Consider the following 19,418-nt stretch of genomic DNA (forward strand, 5'->3'; position numbering starts at 1 on the left):
AAAATCCAAAATTATAATAGACAGCAGGGCTTGATTATCCAGAAGGATTCTTGATTTTTTTTTTTTTAATTTCATTCTGAGTTCTTTTAGGTACCAAGTATCCTCTACATACCGCAAAGAGGATATAACTTAAAAAGAAAAAAACAAAAGGATTTTCTCACGGTTCTATCTGCTTTGCAAATGAAAGTTCCCTTGGGTTGACTTGCAAGTGAGGGAGTGGAGCGGATGGCATTTCAGAAAAATTGCCTATAATGCCATCCCATTAGGCTTGCAAAGCAACTGGCGATGTCTAGAGTGCTTTGCTCCAGAGAAGAATAAAAAGTTCTTGTGTTACAGTAATGCACAAAAAGCTGCCTCGCTCAGTGTGTGAAAGAAACACCTGTGGCTGGAAGTGGAGAAAAGCTCACTTGCATCATGTTTTCAAGGAAAAGGATGTCACTGTCTAAAACTGTAACACTGGTTCCATGCTGCCACCAGGCACAGAACACACATCATCACAAAACCGCCCAAGTGCGAGAAAGAGATATGGAGTTACAAGGTTCTTTAACACCACCGTGCAGCTAAGAAGCAAAAACAAAGAGCAGATCAAATGCCTGAGGTTGATGGTCCACACACACCACCATTAACAGCTTTTTCAGAGGCCATGTGGTCTACCAGAAAAAAGCACGGGGCCAGGCAGATCTGGGCTTAACATGGGCTCTTGTGGATTAGCTATGGTGTGGCTTTGACTGAGTCACTTAACCTCTCTGAGCCTATAAAACGTGGGGTTACACAATGTTCCTTGCAGGGTTACTGTAAGGGTTAAATGAGATAATTTCAATAGAATGCCCAGTACATAGGAAATATTTCCTAAATGTTAGCTGTTATTCTGTTATTTTAAAGTTTTTATTACAAAGCATGCCTGTGAAAGGGAGGGGAAAGAAAAAGAAGACCCTTGATTTCTCTGGGAACTCCCTTCCACCATCCCCCAGGAAACTGGGGAGGTTGGCTTTCAATCTCTCATGCATTTGATAAACACACTATGTACCTGAGATGTGCCAGGCTCCATTCAAAGAAGTGAGGACAGTCAACTGATAAGGAAAAGACTCCTCTAGGAGCTCAGTCTGGTAGGCAAACAGACTCCTAAACATCCAGCACTGGGTCAGAGGATAAGGGTAAGCACGAGGAAGGAGGGACACAGCCTTGAGTCTAAACTAAGTGGGGGCTGGGGCCAGGACTGCCATCTGCACAGACACTCACTTGTAGAATTGTCATAAAAGGTGCCAGCATCTTCCTCAGTGCCGTTGCCTCCAAAGAGGGCTTTGTAGTTGTTGTCCTCGTACCAGTTGAGGGACTTGATCTTCAGGCCCCCACCCTCTGGATGGCCACACACAATGCGGGACACAGCCTGGTAGATCTGGGTGGAGGAGCTGGAGCTGTTCACACTGGTCAGGAACATCACCTCCTGCCGCATGTCACTCCAGCTGCTCATGCTGAACAGCTGGTGCCAGGGATGGGGAAGGGAAGTGGGAGGGAAGAAGGTGGGATGGGGGAGGCAAGTGGGAGGGAAAAGGGCGTAGCAAGGGTTGGGGGAACAGAGAGAAAGAAACATCTTATTTTCTTGACCTCTCCAAAGCCACATCTCAGAACATCTCAGTCCTGACCTCTTAGTCTTGTGATAGGATTGCCAGAATCTTGCAACTCCACCGGTGGTCCGGGGACCAGCAGCAAAGTTATGAGAGGTTGTCTGAAATGCACATCTAGATCCACCCGACTACAATTCAAATCTGCATTTTCACAAGATGCCCAGGTGATTGGTATGCAAATTAAAGATACAGAAGCACAAACTAGAAGTCAGTGAAACCCCTGGTGATGGGCTTTATTTCCTCTGGATTATCTTCTGGTTTGTAGAAGAGAATACTTATCCTGAATAGCCCTGTGTTTAAATACATCCATCAGGAACTGCTCACGCCCTCCAGCACAGACTCATTTCTAAAACACCTTAAACTTTCCTGTGGAAACAGAGGAGGCCTCTGCCCCTTGACAGAAAAGGTACTATGTGTCAAATCCCCCATCCTGGTCTCAGTTAAGTGTCAGGGAACACAACAAGTATAAGGTGGGAGACCCAAGGCTGAATCCCAGCTCCCTGTCTCATTAGCTTACAGCCTTAGAAAAGTCATTTCTCTGAGGGCCCAACCTCTCACCAAGATGAAGCTAAACAGAGTGTGGAAAGGAGTAAATTGCATGAAATAGAAATGCCCTGCAAAGAAATGCCCCTGCACGGGAGGAGTCAGATGCCCCAGCAGCCAGGGACGACATCTGTTACTTACACCCCAAGCACTTTGTCTCTTATACAAATGTTCTCCAGCACCTTGTAAAGTTCTCGGCCCAATTGTTCTTATCATTAAATATTTATCAAGCACTTTGCATTTCTACACATTTCACAATAAATCCATAATAAACCTTCCTGGAAATGTCACAAGTTCTCAGCACCCAGAAGACCGAGCCATAAAGGGCAGAGGGGAGAGGCTGAGGGGCCCCACCCACAGCCTGTGGAAGGCCTAGCTTCCAATACCATGGGCCCAGTTTTGTACCACACAGAGCCTCCTGGTTCTTCTGCGGAACATGGTCCTCGATGCTGTAGATCCTGACTTTGCCTTCTGCCTCCAGAGGGAAATCAGGCACTTCTAGGAGTAGGTCAGAGGTCACAAACATTTCTCCCTCCAAAGAAGGAGCATGTGACATATGCCACAAGAACACAATTAGGTGGCCAGCTTTTCCTTACTTTATCTTTTCATAACCCGGATGAGGTCTATCAACCGGAAGGCAGAGGTAGCCAGACCTCCTTTTGTTGGGAGGTGAACAGCACCGGAGATTGTTTAATGAAAGTAAAAACCACTCATATCTCTTCACAGGCTGCCTCACTACCACCAGTCCACCATACCCCAACAGAAAGAACAAATTTCTTCCCATATAAAACCAGCACATCTTTGGACAGAGGCACCAGAATGACTGTTATTCCGAACTGGTGGCTCTTCCGGGCACCTGTCTTGGGGAAACTCCTACTCATTCTTCTATACCTCAGCTCAGGCTCCACACTTCGTCTGTGAAGCACTCCTCCTCACAGAGAAGGGTGACCATTCATCCTCCAGCCCACAAAAGATGCTGTTAAATAATTACCTGTGGAGTCAATCACTGGCTGTCTGATCGCTTTCTCAAGACACTGCAAGGGCCCCTTTTTCCTTGACCCCTGCCTAGTCTCTTCTCAATAGAACAGCCAGAATGTCAACAATCTCATACTCCAGGACATGTCATGTACCCTCTGCTCCAAACCCTCCACTAGCTTCTCATCTCACTTGGCATAAATGCAGTCTTACCAGTCCTGCAAGGTGCTCACCATTCCTCTGACCTCAGCTCTGAGCACCTTCTCACCTGCTCATTCTGTCCTGCCCACACCATACTCCCTCCTGGGTCTTTAAATACATTCCTTAATCAGGTCCTTTCATCAGCATCTTTGTTATCTGTGGCCCCTCCTGCTTGGAGTGGACAACATATGGTCACTTCTTCACATTCAAGTGTCACCTCATCAGAGAGGACTTCTCTAATGACCCCACCTTTAAAACAACACCTCATCACCCTCTATCTTTCTGACCCTGCTTTATTTTTCTTCATTGCAGTACGCCTGCTGTCACATCATATGCTTCCTGTTTATTTCTATCTTCCACCATGCAAGCTCCATGAGAACAGGAAAGCCAGTGTGCTCACTGCTGAGACCCTGACATCGAGCAGTGTCAGGCACCTGGTAGGTAACTGGGATGCGGTTCCCTGCCCTGCCTTTCCAATCTTGTCAGACACACCTTCCCTGTCACTCAGATGTGGAGCTCATGCCCAGTTTCACTCATCCAGTTCCTAAAGTCCCCATTTCTACCCAATTGCCAGGCCCTATTGTTGCAGATTTCCTTCTTTGAAGGATATCCTTTCTAGTCTAGTCCAGTTTCCATCAGAGCTCATCACACAAAAAACAGGCTATAGCAGCAAGAACGTGCAATTTGTAGTCTAACAGTCCTGAGTTCAAATCCCAGTTTTTGCCAATTAACTAACCAAGTGACTGGGCAAGTTGTCCAACTTTCCTGAGCCTCAGTGCCATCTGTAAAATGGGCACAGTAAGATCCATTTGTCATGCAGATGATACAGGGAAATTGGGTGAAACTACAGGAATCAGGGGAGGTCCTCAGAAATTGTTACCTCCCTTTTCCTTTTCCTTTCAAGGGTTGTGCTTTGGTCAAAACATCCAACTTTCCTTCCAAACACTGAACAGATACACACGTGCATTTATTTACTTATTCTCTCCCATTTGTCCCAGGGAAATATCAAGTTAGACAGTAAGTAATTCATGATCACAGGGACTTGAGGGTGGGTAGCCCTTGCTTGACCTGGACCAGGGAGCAAGCAGGGCACAAGGAGGCAGCTGACAAGAAAAATAATATATTGCTCAGGTGGAGAGTTTCTGCCTCATCAGCAATGGGAACATCACGATTTCCACTAGTTTTCTTACCCAAGACAAAAGGCAGACCTGGGATATAAAGAAAACACTGTACCCAAGGTAAAATTTAGAGACAGCCTCCCACATCATAGTCTTTGCTCTGCTTGCTCGAAGGCCGGGAGGGAAGTAGTACAGTGTAGGTCAGTGTCTGCCAACAGGACCGTAGAGAAATGGCTATGGATTTACAGGTCAGTTCCTGTTTTTCTTTCTGCCTCCTGGAAGAACACCAGGTGACCCAGATTCTCCACCCACAGAAAGGTCACCAGCATGCACAACCAAAAGAACAAATGGCAGGCTGGAAAGGACTTCTCCTGAAAGGGACCCAAAATGCAAGGCTCTTCAGTCAGACACCCATGAGCAGAATTCAAAGAAAAAAGAAAACTGAACTAAAAGCAATATGCCAAACTGTCGACACGTGTTTGATCTCTGTTTTTCCAAACATCCTGCATTCTCCACAATGAACATACAATACTTTTATTCTCAGGAAACTAAATTTTGGTACTCAAAAAAAATTTAACAAATACCAAAAAACGATTTAGAGAAGCAACTCAAAATAAGGCTGGACCAAGTTTGAGAAGGTTATTCCTGTCTGATGTCCTGGACATTCAGGCCTGATTGCTTCTGACCGCCACCCTTCGGCTCAGCTCCTTACACACTGGGCTCCCGCTCCTCCTCTCCAAGTCTAATCTGAAAGAAGGTTGGGTGTCACTAAAGTGAAGCACACACCGGCTGGCAGGCAGAGGGAAGGGTAAGTGATCTTACAAGTACCTACAGGCCTCCTGATCTTGTGAATAGAAGATTGGTCTAACACATTGGTCAGGCAATATGTGGACCCGAAAGGCAAACTCAACTTAATGTTTGTCAAGGAAGGACATTCCCAAAGGTGAATCTAGAGGCCAGGTGTTTACAGGGAAAGGTCTAAATGAGGGGTACATAGTTCATAAAATGACTGGCCTCACTATTGGAAAAGAAATACGGAGAAACGTTTGGTAAGACAAATGCAGCGCATGGATGATGACGGGAATAATCCTCTTTACCAAGGAGTCATTAACGAGGGGCAGAGAATAACAACGAGACAAAGTTCTAGACCAGGTATCGGGCCTTTAGCCACAAACTAATTAGCTCTGAAACATCTCTGCATCTTGGTTTCTTCATCTCTAAAGTAAGGAGCTCAAACCAGTTAATTTTTAAGATCACCGATGCTTCTAAAATTGTTTTAATGTTGGGGCGCCTGGGTGGCTTGGCCGGTTAAGCGTCCGACTTCGGCTCAGGTCATGATCTCACGGTCCGTGAGTTCGAGCCCCGCGTCGGGCTCTGTGCTGACAGCTCAGAGCCTGGAGCCTGTTTCAGATTCTGTGTCTCCCTCTCTCTCTGCCCCTCCCCTGTTCATGCTCTGTCTCTCTCTGTCTCAAAAATAAATAAACGTTAAAAAAAATTTTTTTTTTTAAATCGTTTTAATGTTTCACATGATACTCAAATCAAAAGGACCCTCTACGCCAAACTCGGGGTGGAAAAGAGCCATAGTGGATGGTCTGCCTCCTGGTGTTAGATAGACACAACTTACCTCTTGGGCCAGAGTCCCAAGACTATCCAGCAAAGTTTTTGTGGCCTTAGTCAGTTCCTTGCTCAGGACAGGAGATGTATAGTTTAGTTCTGTCTGCAATGAGAAAAAATACTTTGTTTCTAGGTTCAAATGTAAACCTGAAATGTCTATTGAAAATAAAGTTAATTAAAACCATTCACCATCTTGAGTTTAAAACACAAGAAACCCACGCCTAACCAAAGTAAAGACACTAAAATTATTCTAACTGCAGGTTTGCAAGTTATTTCAGATAAGAATTACTAATGCTTTGATGAATGCTTTTAAGTAGTGTAGAAATATATATTTAAAACTAGTTGATATGCAATCGATAAAAATATCTCATGCTGAGGATGTGTGTGTGTGTGTGTGTGTGTGTCTGTCCAATTCAACTTTAACCATAAACTCCCAAATCTGCAAGATGAACAACAGAAGAATGACTTCAAGAAACAAGTTTGAAATGGCCCACAAGAAAGGAAGAAACTGAAGTTGAAAGCTGGCAAAAGCATGGAAAGGAGAAATTCTCTCATTCTGCTCAAGTCAGCACTATTTGTAACACTGGAAATTTAATACAGAATGCTTATCTTTATGCCTACTTTTAGCCAGATCTCTGTATTTACTCCTGTGTATATTTCATTGCTGTTATAGCCCACCTAGCTTCACAACAAATGTAAGAAAATAATTAATTGGGCCCAAGGAAAAGATAAGTTAGGGCAGCAAGCCTAAGCTAAAGAAGAAAGAACAGTGATGCACAGACTCCGAGGCCAGAATTCCAACAGCTGAGGAGCCTAAAATTTAGGTTCTGGGTTTTTAGGCTTCCAAAAAGAAAAGGATATAGGGCCAGTTTCATCATTTTTATTTGTTAAATAGAAAAACAAAAGTCTTCAGGGAAAATCCATCTTTCCTTGGTGCTTCTATAGGCACCATTTTCTTTAATACCAGACACCTCTTTAATCTAGAGGAGGCTGGGATTTTTTGCTATTTGTCTTCCATAGGGGCATGTTGTGAAATCATAACGCACACTGCAAGGAAAATAGCCAGAAGTAGATGGAGTTCATCATGATCTCAGAAACAGCAGCCTGGGGAAGGATTTCCTCTAAAAAGAACTCTAAATACAGGGGTGCATGGGTGGCTCAGTCGGTTAAGCATCCGACTTTGGCTCAGGTCATGATCTCACGGTCCTTGAGTTTGAGTCCTACATCAGGCTTTGTGCTGACATTTCAGACCCTGGAGACTGCTTCGGATTCTGTGTCTCCCTCTCTCTCTGCCCCTCCCCTGTTCATGCTCTGTCTCTCTCTGCCTCAAAAGTAAATTAAAACGTTTAAAAAAAATTTTTTTTAAAAAGAACTCCAAATACAGAAGATTAAGTTCGTATAATCATGACCATCATCATGTCCAAGCATAATCCTGAATGTGTGTTTCTGATAAAATCTGTCTAAGGGTTCTAGGAAAGAATTTCTCCAGCCCAACTCAAGAGCTCCCCTAGAACAGCTTGGTCACCAGGGTCCGCCTTCCCCGACTCCCAGTCCTCGGATGGGCCCTTCACCACTATATTCAGGTAGGTCCCCTTGACGCAAATCACAGATTACGTTAACAATTGGTCCTTCCATTAAGTAATTATGAGCAAAAACAAGTGGGACATTTTTGGTTTTTTTTTAACTTCCTTACTTCAGGTTCACATCATAACTAAAGGTTATCACCTTAAAAGTCGACCCTACAGAACCTACAGTAAGGAAAACTTTTACAAACCAAGAGATCTTAATTGGAAGGTGGAAGAGGTGAAGTGTTTTTGTGCTTACCATGAGGCCCACAAGATGAGGCATGATCAGGACTGTGTAGCAGATAAATGCCAAGTTAATTTAATGTACATTTTCAAAACTTAAAATTTGGTAGTTAACCCATTTCTTTTATAAAGTCTGAATGGAAATAAGATTCTGAGGACTCTTGTCACTCTGCCCCTTCTTCTCTGGTTATGGGGACCTGGGGTGGCTACTGAACCCCGGGCAAATGACTCCAATTCCCCATGCCCCGTTTCCGCAACTGTGCAGTGGAGTTCATGATGTGCATGTATCTCAGCACTGTCAAGGACACTGAATTACAGGCCATGTGCAGAGCGCCTTACGCAGTGCCAGGCACATAGCACGTCCTCACAATTCTCAGAAATTTCACCCCTGCCTTTCTCTTCCCTTCCTTAAAAGTTTACTACCAAAACTGAAGGGTTTTCCAGTTCCGGAAAAGGCATACATCCTCCCTTCCGCTTCCTGGCTAGCTCTCCAAGAACTGTTTCTCCTGTTGAGAGGCCTGCCCTCTGCTAAGCAGAGAGCTACCATTGTCCTCTCAAAGCACATCAGCCACACCCAATGTAGGATTACTAACATTAATACTCTTCAGTGAAAGGCTAAGACCTAATTCCTGAAGGCTTGAGATGAAATGCTTCTTTCTTCCCTACAATCCCTCTTTCTCAGTGTTTGCAAAACTGAAACAAAAGATGTTAAGTAGATGAAACATATACTATATTAAGTAATGTTCAGTGGATGAAATATAAATATAGATTCTATTTACATCACACATATACACAAACACACACACACACACACACACACACACACACACACACATAAACTTGCCCCAAAGCTGACATTTAAATTGAAAAACCTGAAGGAAAAGTCATAACCTATGTTTAGGTATATGTGTATATCTATACCTACATACATATACACACATATAGGCACACACACACACATTTATCTTAATGCACATGTATGTGTACCTTCTATATACAGTGATACTGATTTTACCTTTACAGCAAAGGTATAGTATTTTTTCCTAACTAGATCTATTTAAGCAAAAGAAGTGAATCTACAAGAAGGAAATATGGCATTACATGGTACCAATGGAGCTTGACAGAATTGTGAATGACCAGGTTTCGCGGATACAGTGTGGTCTTAGGCGGCTTGTTAAACATGCAGTCTCCCAGCCCTCTGAGACCTACTGATTCAGATGCTAGACATGTGAGCCAGGAAGCCTCAGGACTTTTTTTACACATAGAAATTTGAGAACCACTAAGCCAGTGGCCCCTGGACAATGTTCACGCCTTTTTTTCACAGCATGCTTTGCACAAAGGTGGTTGTTTGTGCATTCCACATCTGGTCAGCACGATGCTATCTGCTTTGGATGGTGAAGCCAGTCAGTTCACCTGGACTTGAATGGGATCAGAAATGGCGCCAAATGCAGAGGAGGCCAGAACACCACACCAAGTGAGTGGCTGGGCAGCCACTAAGTGCAAAAGACCAGGTATCTAAAACCTTAGCTAAAACACTGGCTTGTTGTCACCAGTAGCAGTCATCTTTCCCCTGAAGGGTACAGATGGATTGGCAGCTCATGTTGTTTTTAGACTAGGTCTTCCTCACCTGTATGAACATAAACTTGCATAGGTAACAATTTTTCCATCAGGTTTTTCAACTTAAAGGTCTTACCTTTGGGGCAGGCTTATTCTTCTTGTTTTAAAAGCTACACAATTCAGCAAAAATCCATGCATGCACTGCATGACTATTTCACCCACGAGCAACACAGTGGACCACAGACCTAAATCTAAGGACTTCATCACATTTACCATGGATATCAGACCTTTACATATTCAGACACAAATGCAATACTGCATCTTACTATGTGGCTGCTGTCAGTGGTCTGAGCTCTGGTTGGTTTAAACTGTTCTAGGTTTTGGTCTCTAACAGAAGCATTGGCTGAATCCATCCACAAGTAATAGGACAATCAACGTCATTATTAGGATCTCTTTTACACTAATTGTTGAGATTAAATGCTCAGTGTTCATGAACGTAAGTATTGGCAACCTATTGCCCATACAAATAAATTCCCACTTTCGAAGATGTGTTGGTAGAGTTGTACACAAGTGTGGGTTAACATTACAGGGTTTTAAAAAAAAGCACACACATATACCATTCAAATTCAGCATCGTTTAAAGCTCAGATCATCCAGGTATTTTGCTCAGGACTCATTTTTACTTTTCTGTGTTTGGAAAAGTAAATACAGGGAACAGACTGATGAGAATCTGCGAACTTAATAATACAAATTCATGGAGAAAGGATGGGCTAATCAATTAGTGTCGCTGGAACTAGTCATTCATGTAAGAAAAGTTAGTATTTTCTGTCTCACACCTCTATATAAAATTAAGTTCTTGGTAAATTACAGAGCTAAAAGTAAAAAATGAAAAGTTACAAATACATAGCAGAAAATGTACTTATGAACTTGGGGTGGGAAGGCCTTCTCAAAATATAAAAAGTCCAAACCAAGGTGGCAAAAATGACTCCAACTTTTAAAAGCAGAAAGTAGGCACCAACAGACACCATAAACAATGTGAAAAATCTAAGCCATAGACAAATGGATTTTTTGAAGTTTAGGTATAGGGGCGTCTGGGTGGCTCAGTCAGTTAAGCGTCCGACTCCAGCTCAGGTCATGCTCTCGTGGTCCGTGGGTTCTGTGCTGAAGGCTCAGAACCTGGAGCCTGCTTCGGATTCTGTGTCTCCCTCTCTCTCTGCCCCTCCCCCACTCGCACTCTGTCTCTCTCTCAAAAATAAACATTTAAAAAAAATTTTTTAATAAAATTTACATATAAAAAGGGAATACCATGCAACAGCTAAAATGAATCAGATGCCACATGTATCAATACTGATAAATCCCAAGAACAATGCTGAGTGAAAAAGACAAGCCGCAGATCAATATGCACATTTATACAACGTGAACACTACAAACCAATACCATATAATGTTATTAGCAGAATGCAAAAACATATACATGGTACCAAGCATAAAAACATGGAACTCCAGGATCGTGATTACCTGAGGAAAGAGATGGGGACACACATGTGGCATCGAGGATACCTGTCACGTTTTCTTTCTTGAAAAGAATCTGAAGCAAGCAAGGCAAACGATGGATGATGAAACAGGGGTGTTCTTTATACTATTCTCTGTGCCTTTTTGTGAGTTTTAACTGTTTCATACTTTTCTTTTTAATTAAATGAGACACAAAAAAGGGAGGAGGAGGAAAGGATGGGGCGTGGGCAGGAGTTAAAGAAGCATAAAGAGTGTAAATTGGCTTGACTACCTATCAAGCTGTGAAAGATGTCTAAATTCCCTAAATAAAATTAACCCCAGGAAACATGCCCTAAAACCAAGCCACAAAATGAAGGCTGAGAACCATGTGCCTGTACCTACTCTTAACTGTGGTCTCCTGCTAATACTTGACAAAGGCAGGCAAAGCTTGCCAACTGGTATTTCCAAACACTTCCAGTAAATAATTTACAGTTTTGAATTCCTACTATTATTTTCCTAAACAAAAATATTCCCTTGGCTATGAACTCCTGTAGGTCCCCCACTGAACACAGGAAGCAAGTGAAAAAGACAGTAAGAGCAAAGATAAAACCTTGAGCCAGGGACTATATGACCTGTGTGAAGCTAACCAGAATTCATGTATTATGAGATATTTTTAGATCATAACTAAATACTGTAATATCATTACAGGAAGAACAGACAAGTGTGTATTGTATACTTGAAGGCTCCCACCCATTTCTGCAAAATGTGTTAATCGCAACAGTGCAACATTGCCTAAAAGCATGACATTATGGAATGCTGGCCCAAGAATGACAAAGGCCATTGTGCCCCCGTCTTTTATGGGCCTAACAGACAATTTCATTACGGTCTTTCATCCTACTAGCTCAACTAAATTGTAAAAGACTGGAAATTAAAAAGGCAGTAACCTAGCAAAGTCAATTTGACTTTAATTTCTGAGCTGGTGTTTTATTTCAACTCAGCATCCAACATAGTTCCTGGCACAGAATAAGCTGGCACCCAGGAAATGTCTGTGGAATAAAAGCCAAAAGCAAGAGAAAAGCCCAAGAGATGGTCTGGTAGAAGTCCTGCCTCAAAGGGCATTTAAATTCACCTCATCAAGTCACCCACCCTCCGGAACATTTGGGTGGGTTCCCTTGCTCTAAGGATGAGGCCCATCGGCCTAATATAGCTCCTCAAAGTTTACCTCAGTTCATCTGTGGTCACCTCCACAATCTCATCTTACTATTCCTTCTCCCATCAAGCTTCCCATAGCTCCATCTGCTCCACTATAAACTACTCAATGATGTGCAGTTCCCCTAAATACCACCTTCTTCATACACAAACCATGTCTTCTGTTTGGAACTTCTTCTCCCTGTTCTTTACCTGGCTAACTTTTATTCTTTAGGTCCCAACTTAACAGAGGCTTCTTTCCTAATCCTCAAAGACTGGGTTAGGAGGGCCCCATTGAGGCCTGCGTACTGGGAGTCAGTCGACTCGCTTGTCCTTGCAAATGGTGAGGGCTCAGATTAAAGCATGTCATTGCATTCCCTGCCTTTTGAACGTAGATGAAACTGCTACCATCACTGAACAAGGTGAGGTCTGGGTTCTGTCCAGCCTGGTCATGCAGATCTGGGCAGCTTGCCAATACTTTATCAGTCACCTCAGAACAGTCATGATCTGGTTTCCTTTCCTCAGAAGGTAAGAAAGTTGCAGGGTTCAGCATCTGCAGTGTTTTAAGAGTGACCAATGAATTCTTGAGGAGGAGCCCCTGGTATTGGGCTGGCCGATTTGGAAAGGCATGAGAGTTTCTTCTCATGCACAGATTCCACACTGAACCAGTCTGTGGCCAGCCAAAACCTGCTGGCAAGGGACCCTCAAGGATGCCCAGTGGTACATCGACCTCCTCACCTGGAATCTGAGAACAGTAATCCCCCCACAAAACTACCATACAACTGTCTATCAACTCTCTTCCTCCCCCAGGATGAGCCCAAACCTGGCTCTGCAGACATTGGCAGCAAAGGGTGACAATTCCTGGGCTTCTGCGGCCTTCCTTTTTGAGGATGCATGTGCTGGATTCCTGGCCTGTCCCATTCACTGCCCAGCAGCAGGGAAACAAAGAAAGCTGTACCTTGCTCACCACCGCATCCCTGGCCCAGTGAATGGCACAGATCGGGGCTCAATATTTGCTGAATGAATTAATTTAAGTGTTTGCTTATGGATGATCACTATACAAAATAAAGACTGGGAGAGAATATTATCAACGCATTAGAAGTCACAACCAAATAGAAACAGAAGACAGAACATCTGTGAAATTAAGTCTAATTGAAAACTCTTTTCAGTTTATAAAAATCTTATCCTCATCCCCCAATTTTTCAGGGACTCTACTACCAAATAATGTGGGTGTATATGTATTTGAGTAAGATTTTTCAATACAACGCACAATTTTATTTTCCCCCTGCAAATGCATGTTCCTTTGGGTTCCTTAGGACATTTCAAACCTCTCTTAAATTCCCTCAAAGTAGGCTAAAAATCTCGACTTCACTTTGCCCATATTCAGAAAATCCGACCCAGGGCTAGGACAATATGTTTTAGTTCAAATTGAAAATAAGTAATCCTCGGGGCGCCTGGGTGGCGCAGTCGGTTAAGCGTCCGACTTCAGCCAGGTCACGATCTCGCGGTCCGTGAGTTCGAGCCCCGCGTCAGGCTCTGGGCTGATGGCTCGGAGCCTGGAGCCTGTTTCTGATTCTGTGTCTCCCTCTCTCTCTGCCCCTCCCCCGTTCATGCTCTGTCTCTCTCTGTCCCAAAAATAAACAAAAAACGTTGAAAAAAAAAAAATTAAAAAAAAAAAAAAAAAGAAAATAAGTAATCCAGATACCAGGCACAAAGACCACACTGCCCAGAAGATACCCTATCTCTTTCCAATGATTTACATGACAATGAATTTTTCCTTTGAGGAATATTTTAATATTTCTTGTCAAAGTAGGGAACTATAAAACTCCTGTCTGAGGGAGGAACTAATCTTTTAAAAACAATTCAACAATTTAAATATTAAGTTTTAAATGTGATGTGTTTAATGCATTAAATACTTTTTTGCGGTTTCTTAACAGTTAAATACATCTACTACCACAGAATTTAGGACCAAAATACAATCTAAACCTTTATTTAAGAAATAGAGTATATTATGCTAAGTGAAATAGTCAGAAAAAGACAAATATCAGATGATTTTACTCATATGTGGAATTTAAGAAACAGAACAGATGAACATAGGGGAAAGGAAGGAAAAATAAGATGAAAACTGAGAGGGAGACAAACAGTAAGAGACTTTTATTTAAAAAAATAAATAAAAAAAAAAAAAACAGAGCCCGACACGGGGCTCAAACTCACAAGCTGTGAGATCATGACCTGAGCCAAAGTTGAACGCTTAACCAAGTGAGCCACCCAGGCGCCCAGACAATAAGAGACTTTTAAATACAGAGAACAAACGGAAGCATTGCTGGTGGGGTTTTGGGTGGGGGATGGGTTAAATGGGTGATGGGCATTAAGGAGGCACTTGTTGCGATGAGTACTGGGTGTTACAGGAAGTGAATAACTAAATTCTAGTCCTGAATCATTATTATATGTTAACTTGGATTTAAATTTTAAAGAAATTAATAAAAAAAAAAAAAAAAAGAAGGAATCTAAGGTCCAAAGGTGGGGGGCGGCGGGGGGGGGAGTGGGAGGAAGAGTGGCACTCTTCAAGGAAAAAATAGTATAACTCAGGCAAAAATGAGTTGAATAGTCCTATTAGTGAGTGAATAGTCCTATTAACACTCTGCTATATTCACCACTTTAGCTCTAGTTGTGTGCTCCCCTTTACCTATAGGAATTAAGTAAACACAGTCTTGAGAGACAATCCTTGAGGTATGTCATTTACCAAATGTAAGGATTGCAGCTGATTGCCAGATGAAAGCATGTACTGACAACAGGTGTACCATCTGTTTGATGGGCAGTACCATCAAACAAGGCCAAACAAAATCTGATACCTCCCACAAGCGTCTGAGTTTTATGCAGGAGAAGAAAAGCAGCTGTTTTCTCCTGCAAAAAAAACTCACACAAATGCTTTAAGGGCTGGATGTGATAAGTTCAAGTATGCAGCCCCAAAAAGGAATGAGCCAAGCCCCATCTATATTCTAAGCCTTTGTCTAAGGATCAAGAAGACGCTAAACAAAGAGCTTTCAAGACAAGAATGACTTCGTTCACCCCTTCTCCATCTGTTCCTTCAATCTATACACAGCCCAGCTGTGAGATCACTGGTCTTCTAGGGACCTCAGGGCACCACTCACTTTACCTCCTTTGTCCCATGAACTGAGTTCTGCCTTTGCAAGAATATGCTGCATGCATCAGAAGACATGTGAACAGAACTCTTTGTTCTACAGAAACAGAACTTTCCCTTCCAGGGTAAAGGTATCATCAGAGGTCAAGACAATCTAACTACATGGTTGTGCAATACCCAAGTTGCTACAAAGATGGAGAGAAGTCCGTATGCCTTTCCTTCCTAACTCAAGAATCAGACACCATTTTCATATCACCAAGACAATGGCGAGCCAAGACCAGAAGGCAAGCCTATCTAACCCCACATTCTTTCCACCATGGCTTACAGTGTCCCATGCTGGCAAAGATTGTTGTTAGGGAGCTTCTGGGGGTTCGTTAGTGAAGCTGGAATGAGAGGATAGCCCTCACTCTACAGACCTAGGACCTGTGAAGTATTCCTCAAATTCCCAATGTCAGCCTAAAAGTTGGTTCCCAGTGCCCACTAGAATAAAAGCTCCACGTGCGTTTGTCTGCCATGCTCATGGCTGAAGCTTTGGTGCCTTACAACAGTCTTTTAAGTCACATCTTGTTCAGAGACATTCTACTTCACAAAGTCACTGCTGTCTTTGGTTTGTGCATTAAAAACCCTAATAGGTAGTGTTTATTATGCTTTAGAGTCACTCTCAGAATACGGGCAAGAAAATGTACAGAGCTGACGAGGGGTTAATAAAAAGCCGAGAGCACTGAGGAAGCACTTCAAAGACATAATGAAATATACCTTTCAGTTAAAAGACATCCGTGGCAGGATGAGTGCCCTCCCCAAAGCAGTCCACATCCTAGTCCCAGGCACCTGAATATGTTAGATCACATGGTAAATTATACTTTACAGATATAATTAAAGTTATAGAGGTTAAAACAGGGAGATTATCCTATATCATCTAGATGAGTCCAACCTAATCACATGAACCCATAAAGTGAGAGAACTTTCTCTGGCTAGAAGCAGAGAGATGTGGCAGAGAAAAATACAGAAATTTAAAGCATGAGGGGGTCTTAACCCACTGTGGCTGGAACAGGGGCCACATGAAAATCATGGGAAGGAATGATGGCAGCCTCTAGGACCAAAGACCCACCTCTAGCTGACATCCAGCCAGGAAACAGAGACTTCAGTCCTACAACTGCAAGGAACTGAATTCAGTTAACAACCTGAATGAGCTCAGAAGCAGAGGCATCCTCAGAGCCTCGAAAAAGGAATACAGCTCTGTAAACCCTTTGATTTCAATCTTGTGCAACAATAAGGAGTAGGCCCAGGTGAACCACACTGTACCCAGACTTCTGGCCTACAGGATTATGAACTAATAAATTCATTTTGTTTTAAGCTGCTAGGTGTGTGGCTATTTGTTACAGCAATAAAAGAACAAATGCAACCAGCAAGGACTTGACAAGAGAAGCAAATCCCTCTGGCCCAAATTTGCTGATCCACTAACATGGCTCCTTCTTGCAGTCCAAAACAGATTGCAAGTTACTGGAAGACAGCAGAGAGAAGCCCCCATATAGATTTCTCCTGTCTGGGAAAGGTAGGTGCTGCTTCAGGAAGGACCCACAAGGAAGGCAAGGGGAAGTTCACCTGCCCAGCCAACTAGAACAGCCAAATCCACCTTGCTGAGCAGTGAGACAAAAGAAGTCACTGATGGGTGCCTGGGTGGCTCAGTTGGTAAAGCATCTGACTTCAGCTCAGGTCATGATCTCGCAGTTCATGAGTTTGAGCCCCATGTTGGGCTCTCTGCTGACAGCATGGAGCCTGGAGCCTACTTCGAGTTCCGTGTCTCCCTCTCTGCCCCTCCCCTACTCTCTCTCTATCTCTCAAAAATAAATAAACATTAAAAAATTAAAAAAAAAAAAAAAAAAAGAAGTCACTGCTAGATGGCTACAATCCCCTGCTAGAGGTTATCTCAATGGTACAAGTACTATGAACACAAGTCTCCCTCCATAAATGCATGTATCCTGGACATATATTTCATGTATTGACCTAACCTTGTACTCATCAGAAGCCATCTTTGTGAGGATCTCAGCAGAGTCTAGCTCCCAAAACATACCTGACATATAAAATGAACTCAACATAGTTCAACAAATGAATAGGTTTTTAAATTAAAAGAATGCCTAATGGAAACCACTATTAATCCCAGAGAACTTTAAGGATGCAATAGAATTCTGACATCCAGTATTCATTTTCATTCAAGGTATAAATAATTGAGGTATGCTCATGAATAAGAATCTAGAAGGTAAGAAGCCTTGACAATATCTAGGCAAAGAATAAAAATTTTCACTGAAATGTTCTTCAGAGCTACTTTGCTTGGTTAGGATGGATACCTAACACAGAAGAAAATTTCTATCTCGCCAGCAATTGCCTTCAGCATGAAAACAGTTCTAGTGATGATTAACTTCTATTTACTGAACACCTAATGCATGCCAGACCCCTTGTCATGTTCTTCATATGCACGACCAATAATCACAACAAAGGGTAAACTAGATTATCTATATGTAAAAGAAGAGGAAACTGAGGCTTACTGACACTAAATTCATCCAAGGTCACTCAACTGGTAAAACTGCTAAGGCCTCGTTTGAACCTAGATGCAGCTGACCTCAAGCCCATGCCCCCGGCCACTCTGCCATACCTCCCCCATGTTGTCAAAACACTATTGTCCAAAGGTCATCAAGAGACAGAGGAGGCCCAGGAGGAAGAATATCTTGGCTGAAGAACAGGGACACATCCATACCACCACCGACAACAACAAAAAACAAAAATAAGAGGAGAAATGCTTCAAAACAGGTCTTCCCTGAAAATCTGCTTTGGGTACAGAAACACAAATTGACAGCACAGTTTCTCTCCCCCCAAGGCTGGGCCTGACATCTGGTTGCTTCTCCTGTTGTGTTTCTTGGTGTGATTAACTGCCCATGAGCAATGATGTCGCAGGTCACATTCATCTACCATCAAAGTGGCTGAAATGTTAACCAAATGGCAGGAGTAAAAGTCTGCTTGATGTAAATGCAGTATCAATTCCAGTGCTCCAGTTAAGGCCCTGTTTAACTCAAGAAATGAGAGTCACATTTCAAAATGTTTAGAAGTCATTTTATCCCAAAGGTATCCTCCAAAATCACCTTTCCACAGAACAATTTTGACCACTCACTATGATTCAAGAACCTCATTTTCTGACTTTATGGAGACAGAGTTTTCAGCAACAGCAGACAGGCAGAAGCAGAACCAGAAATACTCCCTGGGCATAAGAAATGTGCAAAAAGCATATGGCAGTGACCTTAATACCCAGTCATAAATCAAGAAGACACAACTACACCAGAATGGGCTGCAACATAGCTGACAGTGTTGATGGCACATGTCCATGTACCCTATCATGCCAACCCTCCCAACCAGGGAGGGATTTTCGGTTGAAACCTAAGTTGGTGATTGTCAGATCACGAAGGCTGTGCCGTCATTCTACTTGGAGTCCAATTCAGACATTGTGTGAGTGGAAGGATTTTCTGGGTTGTGCACACAGTAAGTGTTTAATGATTAAACAGAAACGAATGATGAATGGGCACCAATATAAGTTACTAGGACTTCTAAAAGCACCCATATTTCCAAAATGTGCATCATTCTGGCTGAGTGAACATTTCTGCCTTGTACTGAAATAAAGCAAAACAGCCAAAACTATACAAGGAAATGATCTACCATTTATAACCATCTTTCTGGCACAATGCAACAAGTGCCAACAGGCTACGTGTCTGCACAAATGAGCTAATGTAGCCATGGAGACCAGTCACCTGGGACTGCAAACATCCACATTCAGAAATATAGATCTTATTTGAAATTATACTATAGAAACATTAACCAATAGAATACCAGACTATTGAACAAAGCAACTCAGTATTTTTTTCTAACTGAAACAGAAAATACTACTACTGGAATAAAACAAAAACATATCGTAGGGCACCTGGGTGGCTCGGTCGGTTAAGCGTCCGACTTTAGCTCAGGTCATGATCTCACAGTTCGTGAGTTCAAGCCCCACATCAGGCTCTATGCTGACAGCTTAGAGCTGCTTGACTGCTTCAAATTCTATATCTTCCTCTCTCTCTGCTCCTCCCCTGCTCATGCTCTGTCTCTCCTTCAAAAATAAATAAAAACATT

At 42.7% G+C, this 19,418-nt stretch overlaps 1 protein-coding gene across 5 annotated transcripts in view; it reads right to left on the bottom strand.

Annotated features, from left to right (window-relative positions):
- The window catches only part of ABCA1 (ATP binding cassette subfamily A member 1), a 135,786-nt gene that overhangs the window by 59,446 nt on the left and 56,922 nt on the right, over positions 1-19,418 (bottom strand). For all 5 annotated transcript variants that reach the window (XR_008424289.1, XR_008424288.1, XM_053908144.1 and 2 more), the window contains exons 8-9: positions 6,087-6,179; positions 1,240-1,480 (exon numbers count right to left, since the gene is read on the bottom strand). Coding sequence is in view for 3 of the 5 variants with exons in the window: in XM_053908144.1 (XP_053764119.1) it covers positions 1,240-1,480; positions 6,087-6,179 (334 nt within the window). In the remaining 2 variants the exon portion in view is untranslated. The remainder of the gene's footprint in view (positions 1-1,239; positions 1,481-6,086; positions 6,180-19,418) is intronic.

Source organism: Panthera pardus, unplaced genomic scaffold (assembly GCF_024362965.1).
Source record: "Panthera pardus isolate Hobbes unplaced genomic scaffold, ASM2436296v1 HiC_scaffold_20, whole genome shotgun sequence".
Classification (NCBI taxonomy): Eukaryota; Metazoa; Chordata; class Mammalia; order Carnivora; family Felidae; genus Panthera; species Panthera pardus.